Genomic DNA, 19,063 nt, shown 5'->3' with positions numbered 1-19,063 from the left:
CAAATCGAAGAATCGAACTTTTGAAAATTAACACCGACATCAAACCGATAAACCAAAGAGCCGAATTAGTTTGATTCGATTCAACTTTCTGATATTTATACCTACTCCTATCTACAATATGTATTATAAGTGGGTGTATATTCAAATAAAATATTGTTCTTGAATTTAGACATTCAAGAACTATTTAAATTAGCTTATGTTTTCGGAATATGTTGTGTATGTTCTAGAATAACAATTGTTGAATTCATAACAACACATGATATTGAATTCAAAATATATTACAATTATCGTTATAATTTAATAATAGCTTTGATACAACTTTAATATAATTTTCAAATCTTCAAAATTTCAATCAAATTCCAAAAAAAAAAAGTTAAGTTTCACCTTCTACATTGATGAGTTTACCAAAATGCATCTGAATTTGAATCAAAATTCCTCTAAATTGAAAAGTAAGAACCGTAATTGAAGAATGCTAGTATGCAACAACCATTTGAGAATAAAATTCTTTGGATGAAAATTGCAGAGAACAAAATATTTAAATGATATTAAATGTTATAGCTACTGTTTTGGAATCAATTGTGATTCGCCAATCATAGTTTCTTAAATCATGTTATTTGTTTAATTTGTATATTTGCTCAAAATTGTATAAATTTCTGATGTGTATATGCTTTACCCTAATAAAAATTATTGTTATGCTTCAAAAAAAATTATATTATTATAAATAAGAAATATTTTCTTAATATAGAATACCAAAGTGATTTTCGCATCAAAAATTTGCTATCCACTAAACTACGACCTTGTGCTATCAACCTAAAGATGTGGCTGGTCACATACATATAGCCTACCAGCAAGTGATATGACATTTTTATAAATCAAACCATGCTCACCAATTCATGTAATTAATATAAATCGTTAGTGCAAGTAGAAGACCACAATCAAATAGCAATACAATTTAAGTTCACACCCCAAGTATCCCAGATATTTCCAATCAAATATGTATAGCACTAATTTGAAGCCGGAAACGAAGCCTAATATCTATCTAAAACGAATGCAGCATGACAAACGTCTACTCAACCCATTTCCAAGAGCACGCTAATGTGATCTCTAATAGAAGAGTAATGAATGACATTATATTACATTGAAGGAGGTATTAAGACAGTGAACATCAGGCTTACAGTATTTCTGTTACCATCCAAGTACCAGCTAGACAAAAAAGATGCACATAGATGGCTGCCCCAGAAACTGAACAAAAAATGATAGAATAATTCTATATATTCATAATCCAAAAAGTGATTTTTCACAATTAGAGCCTTTGTCATTCCCTCCTTCCAGCTACTGAAATGTCCTGCTGAATCTTGTCATCTTCAAAATCCTGCCAAATCCCATTCTAATCTTCTCCTGAATGTTCTCTATCATCTTTCACAACTTTATGCTTTTTTTTCTCATTCTTGCCAGTTGAATCCCTATAATTCAAGGTACAAAATTAGTCATAATGCACCATGATATCTACACAAAAATACAATACCTACGGGGAAAATTATAGTAATTAGCTAAGTCTACTTTAGTTTCAAGTCTATATACAATATATTGACTAATCTTATTTTCTACTTGTGTCTACTTTCTTAATATTGTTGGTAAAATTCCTGGCTCTGCCACTAATTGTCACAGTTGGTGATCATTGAAATCTAAAAGTAATTGCAAATAACTATTATAGCTTGGAAGCGAGACAACATTTTTTATTCTGTGAGTAAGAACTAAAACTCCACTGTTATACCCATGAAACTGAAGATATAGTTCTTCCCGCAAAAGTTTAAAGGCATGTAATGAATAACAAAGAACAGAACCTAGATTTAACTTAGAAATCAGAATGTGGTTGACAGGGCATTTTGATTTCATGATATGAACTCACTTGATAAACTATCCAGCTGCTGGGTGGTTGGCCAGCCCATACTTGAAAATTTCAGCACCAAGAAATAATATTTACATGTAGATTACTTACTATAGAATCATAATGAAAAGTACGGAATCATAAAATATGCGAAAAGTTCACAGGAACAGGGTTATTAGAGGTGAATAGAGACAAAACGAGAAGCTAGAGTTGATGAGACCTACTTTGAAAGTCCTTCCAATTTATTTAGAGCTTGTCTCACTGCACAAATGCTCATTTTCTTCACCTGTCACAATTAAGCAACCACCAAGAAAACCTTAACACACAAAAAATACAAAATTCTCCAAAGACGTTCCACATTTTTTTGAGAAAAGAAATGCTACAGTTAAACCAATAATCCAAGCAGCTTACTATCCAAAGACATCCCACATGAACAAATAAAAACAGATCAAAACAATTTTTCCATAATTAAAATATGACCATATGTCAACGAACAATTAATGATAAGATTACTGCTATATTCATCTGGTTCACACCTTCTCCTCAAATGCAGGATTCAACTCATTGTCACTTTTTAATGGTATAAAACATCCAAACTCTGGAAAGCTAAAGAAAGCCAAACTACCATAATCATCCCTTCAAAAAAAAAAACACCAATGACCACACAACCAATCTACCATAATCATCCCTTCAAAAAAATACTATAAGCACTCCTGAACAAATAGAAGCAAAGAACCCAAACTCCTTATCTAATTAGACATACCTCCAACTTGTCCTCCTTGGCTCTGTGATTTTGGGGAAGAGTGCGGAACTCTTCAGTCAGACGGATGCACTCATGAAGATTTTCGGGAGACACAAAGTCAAGAGCAACCTTAATACAGGACTGTTACACAAAGATGCAAGTACTTGTAAGTCAACATCAAGCTTTTAAACTTCCTACACAGTGTCAGTCCAAGTATCCAACAGCATAGGGAAGTAAATACTACCAACCAGACAAAGACAGTAAATGTATTAAAAGAATTTCACTCAGATAAAGATAAAAACAATCAATCAAGTTGCAGATCAAGATCAGCAGAAACTACTAAACAGAAGTCATACTTTGTCAATGAATGATGAGCATACCCAGCATTTTGAAAAGAATACAAATGCAGCTAGAAAGAGTACTGATAAATGTTGCTAATATAGAGCACCACATTGTTAAAAGGTGAAAAGCGTATGAAGAGCACCACATAAATTTACAAGTGATTGCCAAAGCAAACCAACTTCATATGAAGAATACTTTAAGAAGGCTGAAGCTTTAATCATATCATTGTAGTAAGTAGTAACTACAAACAAAGTATATAAAAGTTCGTAACTACTACAAAGTATATGAAAGTTAGTAACTACAAAGTATATGAAAGCCAATAAATGTCAGAGTAACTAGCATACTTGTCTTTAAGAGATGGTTGATTGCTTCATTCTCAAATAGAGAATAAAAACTTTGACAAAGAAGTGTTAACTCATGATTCTACAATTGAGAACTCAACGAGAGGAGTTCTAAAGTTTGCAATCTACAACTTAAAACTCAAGAAATAAGAGTTGGAAGCGTATGGTCCTACAATTGAGAACTCGAGAAAAAAGTAATGGAGTTCATAGTCCTATAACTAATAACTCAAGAACTATATTATGGTGTTTTTCAACAAGTGAGAACTCAAGGTTTGTGGTTCTATAGCTGATAACTCGAGGAAAGAGAACTAGAATTTGTGCTTTTACAACTAAGAACTAAAGGATTTTGTCCTCAAGTACAAACTCAAGCACATTTTGTTGGAATTTCACTTTAAATTTTTTAACTCGAGCACTATGAGCATAAGTTTCTCCGTATTTTCACTCAGGGTATTATTGTCCATATTTTATGTTCCCCTTAAAAAGTGGTTATTTCTCAATTACATTTCAAATGGTGGTTAAGTATTAATATACTAGGGGCGGGCTTTCGGTTTTTTGGTTTTCAGTTCCTCACCAGTGCATTATCGAACCAAAATTAGTTCAATCCAATTTAGTTTTTTCTAATTCAATTCTTTTAGAAGATTTGGCAAGAAAGTGCGCCAAGATATTTTTAATGTGAAGTACAAGTTTACTAACTCAGAGGTAACCTAATCAAACCTAGTTCACTAAGCATTTTCATGAGGTTGATTACGCCTTTGTATAGCATTAAAAATAAATAAAAAACCTAAACAATGAAGTGCTCTGGCTCTCCACTAAAGGTTAGAGGTACAAGAAGCACATCTTTGGCTTTATTCGATAATGTACTTCCAATGTCCATTTGAGGAATAAAGTAAGCATAGGCAGCACAAACTGATCCTGCACTAGTAGTATAGCAATTATAATCCACTCCCTGCCCCCAACAAGAATTTGCAGATCCTGTTGTTCGACAAAATGCCTGAACCATTCCCACCAATGATCCCCTTTATACACAAATGTTATGTATACAAGATTATCTTGAACACCAAAAAAAGAGAAGTTCCTAAAAGTCTGGACATGAGAAGTGATAAAAATTATTTGATGAAAGTAGTAATATATTGATTTCACGAGGAAAAGGTTGTTTGTTGATATATACAACAAGTAAGAGTTTGCCAAACAATTTGCTTCTCTATAAAAAGCATCAAATCTTAGAAGTCATTGAATAAAGTGTTTGCTTTATAAATAATTAGAAAATAGAAGCTTCCCGAGCTTAGTTCAAGTGACAGTTTGAAAGACTTGTGACCTAGGTCATAGGTTTGAGCAAAACTATGACCTAAATAGTACTTCTGCTATTGCAATTTATATGATATTATTTCCTTATTAGTACATTCCGAAATGAATGTTACATTTCTATACGGCTGATTGTAGAATAAGTGCAACATGCTAAGCAGAGGAAATTTGGTGGGGTGGCTACTTAGGGTTATTATTATATGGTGGGACAAAAAACTGAAAAACAGGACCAGACCATATTAATTTAGTTCTTTGGTTCAATATTTTCTTTAGAACTTTGATATTCAATTTGGTTCTCGGTTTTAGGATCCTGAATCTTTGATTAAAACCAAGAATAAATCAGCCTACACTGATAATCTTTAACAGTATTTCAATAAGTACCTAATTAACCAACAATTTGCAAGATGTCTCAATTATATAGCTCACAACCTATTTGCAAATAAACATTGGAGCAAAAGACATGCCTACTACAACTAAGTCCTAAAGATGTTTTGATGAGTTTTCCTGCACACTATAATTTAATCAAATACTTGAATATACCATCGCAACATCTGCTCATCCTAATACATACCAAGGATACATTAGTATTTAAACATGATAATTTATCCTTCAGACCTTCACATCCTCTAGGGATTGCATAACATATATGTTAGTATAGCTTCAAATATTAACTAGAAGTCTTAAATCAAGAGGAATATGTGTGTGGGTGTGTGTATGAGAGAGAGAGAGAGAGGTTGGCGAGTAACTGCACCTTCAAGTTTCTAACTTGATGAGGACAGCCTGCAGGTATAAAAACTGCATCTCCCAATTTTTGAACAAAGGTCCATGGTTCAACTCCTGTAAAATACATAATAAATATAAAAACTGTCAGTAGGAACAAGTAAAGAGTTTTAACTATTGAATAGTGAAAACTTAAGAGCTCATATATGAACACTAACCATACTCTTTCTTAAGCTTCCTTTTGTGATCCTCAGTCAAGTAAAATGTTTGATCATGTATAGGGTGAATAACCTACATTACAAGACCAAAAAGTTAGCAGTTATAGGAAACATAGCAAAACATATTTTTTTTAAAGAAGTGGGATCAGTGCACAAAGCCTTTAGCATTAGCAGGGTCCGAAAAAGGGTTGCACCTCAAAGAGTGTGATGTAGACAATCTACCCAATGCAAGAATTAGTGGCTACTTACGCGGTTCGAAACAATGACCTAAGGTGACATGAAAATAACTTTATCGTTGTTCCAAGGCTCTCCTCCAAACATAGCAAAACAATAAGCATAAAGAATTAAGTATAAGCGTGTTTTATATTTTTAATAATTGTGGTCCCCCCCCCCCCACCCAAAAGTTAAAGAGTAAGTTTTAAAGAGTGGTGGTGAGACTAACTATGTTGTATGGAACCAAGTGTTGATTGGTCAATAACTCACATGTTCAAAAGATGAAAGTTGCGGAGATGAGAATGTTGGAGTGGATGTATGGGCATACTAAGTGAGATAAGATTAGGAACGAAAATATCCAAGACAAGGTAGGTGAGGCCTCAGTGATGGATAAAATGAGAGGACCAAGCTTGAGTTGATTTAGGCATGCGAAGAGAAGTGTAGATGCCCCAATGAGGAGGTGTTGGGAGGTTGGCAATAGCGGGCATCAGGAGAGATAGAGGCAGGCCAAAGAAGTATTGGGGTGACGCAATTAGCCAGGACATGGCACATCTAGAGCTTACAAAGGATATATCTTTTGGATAGGAGGGTTTGGAGGTTGCAAGTCATGGTAGAAGATAAGACGATAATTGTTTCTCTTGCTTGCACGCTTACCTATTGGATAGAATTGGTGGTAGTACTTGGATCTTCTTTCTTACCGATGGTATTAGCACTATTCTCATAGTTTCTATGTTTTTGTGCTTCAATTAAGCATTAATTTGTTTGTATTACTATTCTTTCTATTATGTATTGTGTTGCTCCCATTGCACATTATTATGTTAATATTACTGCTCTGATTTTTGTACCTCTTTTTTAGATTGCTTTGACTTGCTTTATTTTAAGTTAAGGATCTATCAGAAACAACCTCTACATCTCTATGACATAGCGGTAAGGTATGTGTACACTATATCCTACCTAGACCTGACTTGTGAAGTTACACCACCTATGTATTGTTTTTTTAAAACTAATAACCTTACTCTATATATCCACAAGTATACTACAATCAAAAGTGTAGTTCCCCTTCAAGAGTATTACAATCTATCAAAAGTTGAAAACTATATAAGTTGCATATAAACAATCTAGAACATCAAAGATGTCTTCTATTTGAGCTAATAAAAACTATGTACACCAAATGTAAAATAGAGCAACACTTCATTTTGAAGTCCTATCATTGTTGTTGTTGTTAACAATTGTGGTGTTGAGCAACCTTTGCATACCTCAATTATTCCATCGAGTACCTACTACCACCCACTAACACATACCAAGTAACTCTAACCACCAATACTTAAGCAAATGAGAACAAACCTTCTAATGTTTTGTCTCCGCTAGGATTTGAACCCTAATCCCTAAGGTTAGTGCCCACTTCATCGACCATTAAATCACATCATGGGGTCCCCACTAAAAATGTTCATATTAAAGCTTTTTTTTTAGATAAACATATTAAAGCATATATGACCCAAACAAAGGCAATTAATAAATTTTAACCTTGGAAAAAATGAAATGATAAACATTCTCTTTTCGTTTTTAATCGTGAAAGAATATACATTTACTACAAAGCCAAGATCAACTAAAAGCATTTTCATCATAAATGTCATAAAGGCTAAAACCAAACTTCACATTGAGGGATTCCAATATCAAAACAATGTCATAAATTGTTTCCTCGCCCAAACATTGAATGATTGAGTTCCAAAACCATCCCACCCCCTCTAATAAAGAATTAGAAGACAAATTGGAAGACTTGGAATTACGGTTTCATCTTGGAAAAATTGATGTCCCATATTGAAAATCCTTGCCCAAAATGTAATATCACATGATGTAAAATGATAGGATGTTGTCTCCAAGGTGAGCAAGCAGACTACTAAGCTGCAAAAACAACATATCAAAATCCTACAAAGTGGGGTCTAGGGAGGGTAGAATGTACATGACCTTACTTCTACCTCAGAGGTAGAGAGGTGGTTTCCAATAGATCCCTGGCCAGACCACTAAGTTGCATATACAAAAAAAACAAAAGTAATTGCAGTTCAATGTCATGTACAGGTAAATAACATAAGGAATCAGTTAAAAAAGTGATAGAAAGGAGCATGTCTGGGCTGTTGGTTGAAGCACTCTCTTACTCCCTCTGTTTTAATTTGTTTTTGTTTGTCTTACTTTCCTTTTCGATGCGGCACAAAAAGAATGCTTCTTTCCTTTTTGGCAACTCACTTCTAACTTTCCACATGACATGTTTAACACTACAAGATTAAAGGGCACTTTGATACATTTTACACATCTTTAGTTTAAGACCACAAGATTCAATAGTCTTCTTTTTTCTTTCTTACATTTCATGTCAAGTCAAATCTAGACATTTTAGGAAGTATTAGATATCTGAAAGAATATTTTCAGCACATTAATTAAGGAACTTAAGTCTCTAACTTTTTGGCTTTCTTGCTGAAACTGCATATTATTTAGGCTCTTTTCATCTAACTACAGGTAATTGTTAATATCTCAAAGTCAAGTTGCAGAGTTCTGGTACATGTGAACAAACGATAAAGGATTACCCCCACCCCAGCTTATATATATATATATATATAGATACACACACACACATATATATATAAAAAATTTAAAAACCACCTTGCACTTGTAGAAGTAGAAACCATAGCAAGTTTTATTAATACCTGTGGGACCGGGCAACAGTAGATATGTCTGAATTCCTTGAAGTGCTTCAAAAGATATTCCTCCAACTTAGCAACATCTTGCCTTCTAAAGATGTCCCAGAGTGCACCGCCTTCCATATCCTCAAATACTTCATTTTTTTCGAACACTGGGTTATCTTTGCACTCGTCATTTTTATCATTATCAATTTTAATTCCTCCGCTTGCTTCACAATAGCTAGTAGAATTGATTGCACCATTTATTACCATATCAGAACCAGTATCTCCCTCTGGTTCGACACAAGAAGCAGATGGAATAATTGAATGATTGCCACAATCTGGTTCACAACTCAAGCTTTGAACTTCAAAATGTTCAGTTTTTCCTTCATCTCTTCTGCTACATCTGTCACTGTGCACAGAGTGGTCATCAATCAACTCAGATAATGCTTCATTTTTGCATTTTTTCTCGTCCTCAACCATCTGAAGTTCAGTTTTATCTTGTTCAGCATGTTTTTTTTTCACTTCTTCCATTACTGAAAGCTGGTCAGGCGTCAGGTTTATTGCTTGAGTATGTGTCAACACATTCACCTACAAAACAATTTTGAAGTAGATATTAGATATATTTAAAAGAGGAAACCAAACAACTTAAGAAATCCATCTTTTATTGGTGAACACAATAATCAACAGTTCATTCCATGTTCAGGACTTCCATTTTTCTTTTTCTTTTTTGACAGGGAAACATGTAGAACCAGCTTGCCTGCTTCTATTAGCTTAATGAAATCACAGTTACAGAGTTGCAAATAAACTGCATGGCATGAATGTCCACATTCTTCAAGAAATATCCCAACTGTGCCCAAGGGAGAATAGTATGCAAAACAAAATAGAAAATAATACGCATGAAAAAAGAATGGATAAAAAACAAGGTATACCGCATCAGACATATCACAATGCAGCTTAGTCACAGAGTCTCCACGCCCTAGCTCCTGTCGTACTCCATAAGCAATATATGTCTTTGGTCCCATGTCAGGCTTCAACGAATCGGGTGGCAGTTTGACAGCAAGATTCAGGAAGCCATTTTGTGGATTTGTGTACTCTTGAAAAGGCAAGCTTCTAACAAACTCCGCACCATGACGAGGTAATCGCTCATCGAATAAATCAGATGGAGGCCAATCTTTCAACTTCAGAATCTGGGGCCAGCCAGCACTATCAGTTCGACCTTCCAAATATCCCTTAAAAAACTGATGAATGTTAACTTCTACCTGTAATCATCCAAGAAATAACAAAATTATCCATCACACCTAGAATCACTTCAACAGCAAATAACTAACTTCAGAAACTAAAATGGAGAAAAAAATCATTGTTAAAACATTATCACTGGCTCCAATAAACCTGAAATTCTACATGGTCTTTGGGAAATCACATTGAGCTATTATTATTATTTTCAAGAAAAGGTGACATGAATAGTTTGGGTTGATGTCAAATTACAAGAATTAAAAGATAATAACACAAATAAAATGAAACAAAAAACGAGAAAGAAAAGCATTATTAAAACATTGAACATCACTGGCTCCAGTAAACCTGAAATTCTATATGGTGTTTGGGAAATCACATTGAGCTATTATTATTATTTTCAAGAAAAGGTGACATGAATAGTTTGTGTTGATGTCAAAATACAAGAATTAAAAGATAATAACACAAATAAAATGAAACAAAAAACAAGAAAAAAAAAACATTGCTAAAACATTGAACATCACTGGCTCCAGTAAACCTAAAATTCCACATGGTCAATGGGAAATCGCATTGAGCTATTATTTTCAAGAAAAAGGAGACATGAATAGTTTGGGTTGATTTCAAATTACAAAAATTAAAAGATAAAAACATATAAAAAATGAAACAAAAAACACTTGCCGCACAAAAAAAATAGAAACACAAAAAAACGCATGTACCGACACAGTTTTCCATTTCTTAACAACAAATGGTAAAAGATAAAGCATTGGTCTAGCAATTGTACACACTACTTCACTTCTTGGTCTGAAATTGTTGAGATTGCTGCTAGCTGTGCACTACATAGCAAAATGTATTAACAAATTAATGTTTCCTTTCATACTTCTTCAATCCCATTCAAATTGATTTCACTTCTACTCAAAGAACCATGATTTTTATTATCTGACCGAAACATCCTTAATTATTTGAATATCACTTGTAAGTCACCATATATATGTGGCTAGAGGAGTTTTCCACAAGATTTGAAATTAAAAAAAGAACTTCTGATATTATAACAAACATTAATCAAGTTATTCTTCTAAACAGAACTCCGGCTGACAATGTAAATGAACCAATCTATTGATTTACACAGCCCTTAAAAGAACATACCAGATAAAAGCAACATTATCCTCAATTAATAGAATTAGGTACTCGATTAAATTGTTTTTTGAAACTAGTTCAACAAAAACAAAATAGAGTAAAAGTTGCTTATCAATAATAAGATAAGTAACTAAGAAAGGATAAATAATCCAATAGGAATACATTCAAAGAGATACTTGGAACCTACTCCCACTCTACAAATCACAACCATCAAGTTGATTTAACCTAAACACACTAACAGGGTTGAAATCATAGTAATACACACTGTATTAAGCATTATGTTCTTAGATATTGATATAAACTTTAAACTGATAGGTACTTCAATCTGTTACTATATAAAGTCTAAGCAAGATTTAAAAAAAAACTGTTGTACTGCACTTATAGAATAAATATTTGATATTATTCTGAAAGTAAAATTTTGCTAAATTTTAGCTGCAATGTTTAATGGTCTCGACAAACAAAGAACTAAAAAATCCACAACTGATGGCTTTAGGAAGAAGGCCAAAATGGTAAATAAAACTAAGGATTACTAAGACAAGTAGAATTACTTGAAAAGGAGAAAATGTTAATGAATGTGTGACTAGCAAGTATTAAAACTCACCTCACACCAATCTAAGCAATTGATGGCAACGACATCCAAAAGAAGAGGGTGGTTTAAGTTCTTTATCTGGCGACAGGCTCGCCACATAACCATGGGCTCCCAGCTTAACCCTGTCGCAGTCTCAAGCACATTGCGGACAATCACAGGCTCACCTTTCAGCCAGTGACATTGGAAATGCTTCAGATCCTCCTGCTGAAGATCTTTAGCTGCTGGGCAGTATAAATAGTTGTCATCACACCCATCATGAGATACTGTTTTACACATTTTGCTTTTCTGGATATCATTTTCATTTACTGAATTCCTACAGCAGCATGGTCCCTGAGAAATTTCAGGCATGCGTTCCAATTCAAATATTTTGGCAATATCTTCAGCTCTTGCCAACAACTCAGAGAGACCTTCTGTCTTGTTCAGCAGGCACTTCAGATCTAAAATTCCCTTACCACAACCACCAAACTTCTGTGGTGGACAAGGGATTCTACCATCTTCATTGGATTTCCATTCACCAGCAGGACCACCAGAATTATCTTGCAGATGCCCTCCATTATCCCCAGGCTCCATTTCAAATGCAAACCTGGCATCATCCACCGAATCATTTTCAACCATCTTCTTGGAAGATTTAGACCTTCTTGAAGTTCGGGTATCTGATAAAGAACCACACCTCACATCACCATGCAAATAACCAACCCCCTTGTCAACGAATTCCACGATGACTTCTTCATCACCTCCCTTAAGGTGACCATCTCTAAGCTCCCGGCAACAAGTAAGGCATAGATCATAGGAACAGCTAGAACAGTTCCTGTGAAAATCAAAAATGGATGTTTTGCAGTTGTTGCTGCACAAAAGATTGCCCAATTTAGCTAATTTGAACATCATTCTACAGGACTGGCAAGGAAAGAAGAGGCTCTTCATGCTCACCAGTACATTCTCTCATTCTTATGACACTTCGCCTTCTTCAGCTCTAACTCTGACACTGATAACCCTGCCCAGATGTAAAAGAAATTCTAGTTACAACAGGTAGCAAGTGAAGATGCATTAGGCATACAGTTTTTCCTGGAAGAAGCTAGTATCTCCCTACCTACTACTTGAAACTATGTTTTCTTATTTGGGAAATAGAAAGTACATTAACACATTCCCTGTTTGACAATTCAAACTCAACACTGCAGATATATGGAAAATGGCTATGTTGTTATCTTTTCTAACTGTGCAATAGATATTACCTAACCAGATTTTAAAATGCACACTTACAGTTGCCCACATGAAAAAAATATGGCCTATCAACTGAAAAATATAAACAATTGTTGTGGCATTATTTCTAAACAAGATAATAGAACCTTGAATCTTAGCTTCAATATCCTTCTCCATCACTTGCTCTGTACTAAATCTTCTCAGGAAAGGCAAAAGTTTTTGCAAAATGTATTTAGAATATTCAAACTTCTCTTCTTCGCTTATCTCACATTGTGAGTCCTTCAAAGCCTGCAAAAAGATTTAACATAAGAGCATATTGCATAGTGATAACTTGCAAAATAAGACTGTAACTTAATTATAGTGGGACAGCAAAAGAATTCAACCCTTATTGGCCCATCCAAACGCAAGCATGCTTTGCAATTACAGTTTTTGCGACAAACAGGACAAGACTCTGCAAAAGCTTCCTCGGGCATTCCAGGGTACCTATTATTGATCATAAAGGGAAATGCACTCATGAGAAAAACTACATGATTGAATGATAACTTGTGTTGAAGTTGACAATATTAAACAAAATTGATTGAACATATAATGCTTCGAGTTGTTAAAATGTTCATCATGCTTTGCATCATATCAGTTGTGACAATATAAACATATCATCAAGAGACAAACTGCTCAAATAAAGCCACAAGAAGCAGAGTATTATGCCTTTACAAGTCCAACTTACAATTAAAATCTCATATAAGTTATTCGGACAAACAAACACAACCAAGTAAAAGTTTCCAGTACCATGTGGTTATGCAAGGAATGCAGTATCGCTTTGTTTTACAGCTGGTGCAGCGAACAACCCTTCCTTTGTCATTCCTCTGGCACTGATGACACATATTTGATACAATCTCATTACCCTGCCCATGTTTTGAATTTCAGAATGAAGGTCGTTTGGGGTTAGTAAAGAACAAATTAAATGATAAAATTTTCAAATAAAGCAAGATTTTTTTTTACATTCTCATCCTTCCTCTTTCTAGCACGGGGATTTGATGCATTATCTTTGCTTTGCCTTCCAGGTTCTGATCCTTCGACTTTGTCTTCTTCCTCAGCCCTATGTTTTTTACTCCCATTACCCTCCTCCTCTCTACTATCAGAATCTCCACCATTCTCTTTCGAACTCATTATTCCACGTTTTTTACTTGCAATTTTCTCACCACTATCAACATTCTCTTCTTCTGTTTTCACGCCACTCTTCCTGCCTTGACCCCTTCTTTTCTTACTAGTACTACGGTCTTCTGCATCCCATTCATTCATTTGTTGAGTATATTCACTTAACTTCTCAATAGCTTTTTTACATGACGACCTCATTGGCCTATGAGTAGTACTCACTGTATCAGAATCAATCTTTTCCTCTTCTCTCTTGCTATCAATTTCGTCTTCTTTTTCATTGACATCATTCTTTTTCCTACCAAGATTCCTGCTTTTCTTAATACAAGTCTCTTTTCCTGCAGATTCCTCCAATTTTTGTTTTCCCTTATTTTTGTTGGGTGGTCTCCCCCTTTTCTTTTTTGGTTTAACAACCTCAGTCAAAACCATCTCTTCTTCTACTTTAAGATCCTCCAAAGATTGAAACTTTACCTGAATATCCCCCTTCTTCTCAACAGTAGTTTCCTCCAAAGATTGAAACTTTACCTGAATATCGTCCTTCTTCACCATAGTTTCCTCGAAAGAATCAAACTTTACCTTCTTTTCAATACTTTCCTCCATAATACCCAAATCGCAGTTTCTCAAAATTCCTTGTACTACTAACTACAATACAATCCTCCCTTTTTTCTGAAATCGACGTTTTGGCCCCCCAAAAGAAAAAGGGATAGGTAGGTAATCAAACCTGATTAGTATGTATTGGGGGGGTTAGGGTTTTGGTAAGAAGAGTGAAAAAACTGTGGGTGGAGGGAGAGATATATAATTTTAGGGGGGAAAGTTTCGAAAAGTCCCGCCTTACACGCTATGCTAATTTACAGGATTTCGTCTGACAAGTTCTAGATCACTGTGCCATATTCATTCGGGTATTCTTTTTTGTTTTCAACTTGCTACTACTACTTCTATCTAATCTAACAAAAACAGATACTAAAAGGCAAGTCTCTGCTGACGCACCCACTAATTACATCATATTTTGACGGTTTTCTAAATTATTAGTATACTCTACTAATTTTTCTTACAACTCACCCATATATTGCTTATTCGTCTGATGCATACATAAGTTATGTATTTTCGCAGTCGCTTTTTACTTATCATTTTTCCTTGTTATTTTTGACAAATTAAAAAAAAAATTATTTTTTTAATTATTATACCCTTAATTTATAAATATCAAATTAATAGTAGTAAAGGTATTTAGAATCCTATTAATAAGGATAAAATGGTAAACTCATTATAGCAATCAATATTTTTTTAATAGGTGTATCAAATCAAAATTTGACAAGTAAAAAGGGACAGAGTGAGTATCATATATACAATTTATGTATGCATAACTCTTAACCAGATTCATATTGATTTAGTTTCGAAATAATTAGGATTATTTATTAATAATAATATTTATACAAGATAAATAAAGTTATAATATATCTAATAAAAGTGGAGTTATGTATCCAAATGTTAAGAGAGAATGAAAAAAATATTTTTAATGCCATTTCTGAAAATGATAAAAATATCTCAAAAGTGAGAAATATCATAATGTAAATTGCTTCAAAATTTGTTTCTAAATTCTCGAGAAATAAAATGACAACTAAACATTCAAAAACTTACCAACCAAACATTGTATAAAAGTAATACGTGAATAATTTTATCCTATTTACAAACTGAACATGGTATAAAATTTATATATGAATAATGAAAGCTATTCATGTATTAGCTTTGTGTTTATCCCATAACCAAATGGCCCCTAATCAAATCATATCTTAAAATTTTCTTAAATTATAATAATTTTGAATTTTTTAAAACTTGTGGATACATTGCCCATCCGTCTAACACATAGCAAATGATACTATAGTTATTTACTCTCACTGTCCCTTTTTACCTGTTCAATTTATTCTTTTTATTTGTCATTTTTGACAAATTAAGAAATGACAATTTGTTTTTTACTTATTATACCTTCAATTTATTAACTTTAAGTTAATATTTTTTGAAAAATGTAGTGAGTAAAGATATTTGGAATCTTATCAATTAATAGGGGTAAAATGATAAACTCACTAGAGCAATCAATATTTTCTTACTAGGGTGTACCAAGTAAAAAGGGACAAAGAGAGTATCAGATATATAAGTTATGTATCATATGCATAACTATAAATCAAATTTATACTGATTTAGATTTGAAATAATTGGGTTAGGTATCAATAATAATATTTGTATCAGATACATTGTATACAAACAAAGTTGTAATGGATCTAATAGAAGTAGAGTATCTGAATGTTAAGAGAGAGAAGGAAAAAGAGATTTTTATAATTAATTTAAATGATTGAAACTTTTAAAACTTATATTATTTTAAGTCATGTAATTATGTAATTTTTCCTAATTTAATATAACCCCAACATTAATTCAATTTCGCTCTTGAAGATGGTAAAAATAAAAAATCAAAATTGTAATGTTATTTCTGAAAATGGTAAAAATATCTCAAAAGTGAGAAACAGCATAATGTAAATTGCTTCAGAATTTGTTTCTATTTGTCGAGAAATAAAATGACAAGTACATAAACATAACCAATCGGCTCCTTTTTTAGAAAAAAAACAATTTAAGTACGAAGCAAGTTCACAAAACAAATTACAAAAATCACAAAGATACTTGAGTTTGGATTCACTTATTTCAGTTGTTTTTGGCTTTTAAGACTTTTGTTTTTGAATGTTTTTGGAAAAGACAAAAGATACTTTTAAGTATTTTTTTTAGGTGGAAAAATTATAAAAATAAACTAAAATCCAAAAGTTGGATAGTCCCAACTTAAGAGTGGTTGAATTGTCTTTTCTGAAGTAGCTTATAAGCTTAAAGCTATAAGGAGTCGTTTGGTACAAAGATGTATAATGCAGGGATTACTAACGCATGAATTAGTAATACAAGGATTAGTAATGTAGAGTTTATTAATGCAATGATTAGTTTTTATCAAGTGTTTGGTTCATTGTTTCCCACCTAATCTTATGTTTGGTTTAAAACTCTAGAAAAAGTTTCTTTCCTATTATACCCTTGAGTTATTATGAGATTTTATATTTCATTTAACTAGTCAAGTTAAATACTAAAATATAGAAAAATATTATTATTATTATTATTGAGGTGTGATATGTCACTATAGACATCATTGATAGCACGGTATATTTCTATTTTTTTGTTGGTCAAATATATATTAAACTTAACATAGATTTAAGGCTACTTAAATTGTTCAAATATATGAAGCTTATTTAAAAAAAAAACGAATAGTTCAAGTGGTCAATGGACGAACTACATTTACAAAAAAAAAGAAACTAAATCAACCTAATATAACAAATCAAACACGGAGAAAAAAATATTAGTTTGTGAAATCATCAAATTACATGGAACAAATTTGGAGAATTTAAAAGAATATTTATAAATATTCTCATATAAATAAAAAAAAATGAACATTAAATTACAAAAAAAATAATTAGGAAAAAATATTTGAGGATAGTTTAGTCATTTGGGGGTCTTATCCAAGGATTGTTAAACCTTGGATTAGTTATTCCTCCCTTTTCTAGGGTTAAAATAAGACCTTGTATGAGGTATAACTAATCCATGGATTAGGTTAAATAAAGATATTTTTGTTGGACTAAATTTTAATCCATGGACTATTTTGATTAATACCTCCTAATTCAAACGGGTCCATTTGAATTAGTTTATTTTTAGGTGTTTTTTATTTTTAAACACTTCTTTAGTTTTGGAGGTTTTTGAAAAAGTTAAAAAGTGTTTTCAAGCACTCACTTTTAGTCAAAAATCAAAAGTAGGGTATCCTTTACTTATGACTTTTTTTTTCCAATTATAAGTTACTTTTAATTAGTTCATCCAAACAGAAGTGGGAACACCCAATTTTTGGTCATTGGCTCCTTTTTTTACTTATTCAGCCTAAAAAGTGCTTAACAACACTTATTATGTTTTTCAAGCATTTTTAAAACTAAAAAGAGCTTAAAAGTCTAAAGTTACTTAAAATAAAAGTCAATTCAAACACGCGTTTGTGGCTTTTAACTTTTAGGTTATAAACTACTTTAGAAAATTCAATCCAAACACCCCCTTTATGCTCCAACTACTTTAGTTTTCTTAGGTGCAAGGTCATGTCATAACCTGAAACTATCCTTAGTCGTAACATGGTGCTTAGAGTCACAGTGACTTTAAGCTAACCTTTGATACTGGCATAGTCATGAGCAACCAAATATGACCATGTAAATGAACTAAAATGACTGAGTGAAATCATAATTATGGAACACTAGTTTAATATATTCCTGAACAAAGTTTTGTATACAACAAATGTAATCTAAAGAGAATCAGGAATGAAATACACTAAATACAACAATTGTTATTGACTCTCTATGAAGCCTCTGCCTTCAGCTCGAACATGATTCCTTATCCACTTAATTAATCCATGTGAATTAGAAATAAAATACTAGAACTACAATCTGACTTGAGTGTTTGACATAAGAGAACTAATCATCTGCTGACTTGAAGTTGCGATCCGATTGAGACCTAAATTTACATTACATGAAGTAGTTAAAGAGGTATGCAATCAGTACTTTGTATGTACTGAGTATGTGAGATATGCATGATAATATATAAAGCTGGACAAGATGAATTGGAGATGCTAAACTGAATATGAAACTAAAACACATGAACTAATGCAATGACCAAGTAGTAAAACATGCACCTAATAGATACTGAATTCAAGGTCAAAATAATAATCTAAAAGACTAAACTATGGGAGATACTACAAACGACATAAACCATGTGAGCTACTACATGGAGTTCAGTAAATTACTCCTACACTGAAAAAAGAGAGTTCTTGCCAAGGTGGGGGATCATTATATATGAGATAAGATGGATCCACTAGCTAAAGTTCATAAAGACTAATCATACGGTGTCACGTAGTTCTGGGACTTAGAAATTGCTACTAAAGGTCCACGGACACTAAGCGAAAATCTTCATCCTAAAATCTCACTCGGTGTTAAGTATTCTCCCAATGAAAACATGTATAAATCTTAAAACAGTGTACTCTGATACTATTGAATCATACTAACAACTGATAAATACTGAGTAGCTCGTAAATCATGATAACTGAACATAATTAGAAAGATATTGTAACACCTCGGTATTTGAAAGAACTAAATTGGAAATAGCAAAACCTGAAATTTTGCAAGTTAAGCTTATGATATGACTTTTGGGTCAAATTCAAATGGTCATAACTTTCAGTACAAGATGAGTTAGGTAGCCTATAAGATATCAAATGAAA

The 19,063-nt window shown here is 32.9% G+C and overlaps 1 protein-coding gene across 1 annotated transcript; it reads right to left on the bottom strand.

Annotated features, from left to right (window-relative positions):
• Nucleotides 1-1,108: 1,108 nt before the first annotated feature.
• Nucleotides 1,109-14,371, bottom strand: LOC125856631 (lysine-specific demethylase JMJ25-like). The gene is made up of 13 exons (XM_049536220.1): nucleotides 13,588-14,371; nucleotides 13,375-13,490; nucleotides 12,972-13,071; nucleotides 12,735-12,876; nucleotides 12,319-12,382; nucleotides 11,404-12,235; nucleotides 9,368-9,697; nucleotides 8,463-9,026; nucleotides 5,554-5,626; nucleotides 5,367-5,452; nucleotides 2,652-2,771; nucleotides 2,113-2,174; nucleotides 1,109-1,463 (listed from the first exon to the last, which is right to left on the bottom strand). The coding sequence occupies exons 1-13, from the start codon at nucleotides 14,338-14,340 to the stop codon at nucleotides 1,388-1,390; spliced, it is 3,318 nt and encodes a 1,105-aa protein (XP_049392177.1). The 5' UTR covers nucleotides 14,341-14,371; the 3' UTR covers nucleotides 1,109-1,387.
• Between the last annotated feature and the right edge of the window lie 4,692 nt (nucleotides 14,372-19,063).

Source organism: Solanum stenotomum, chromosome 2 (genome assembly GCF_019186545.1).
Source record: "Solanum stenotomum isolate F172 chromosome 2, ASM1918654v1, whole genome shotgun sequence".
NCBI lineage: Eukaryota > Viridiplantae > Streptophyta > Magnoliopsida > Solanales > Solanaceae > Solanum > Solanum stenotomum.
This window is presented reverse-complemented; position numbering and strand designations above follow the sequence as displayed.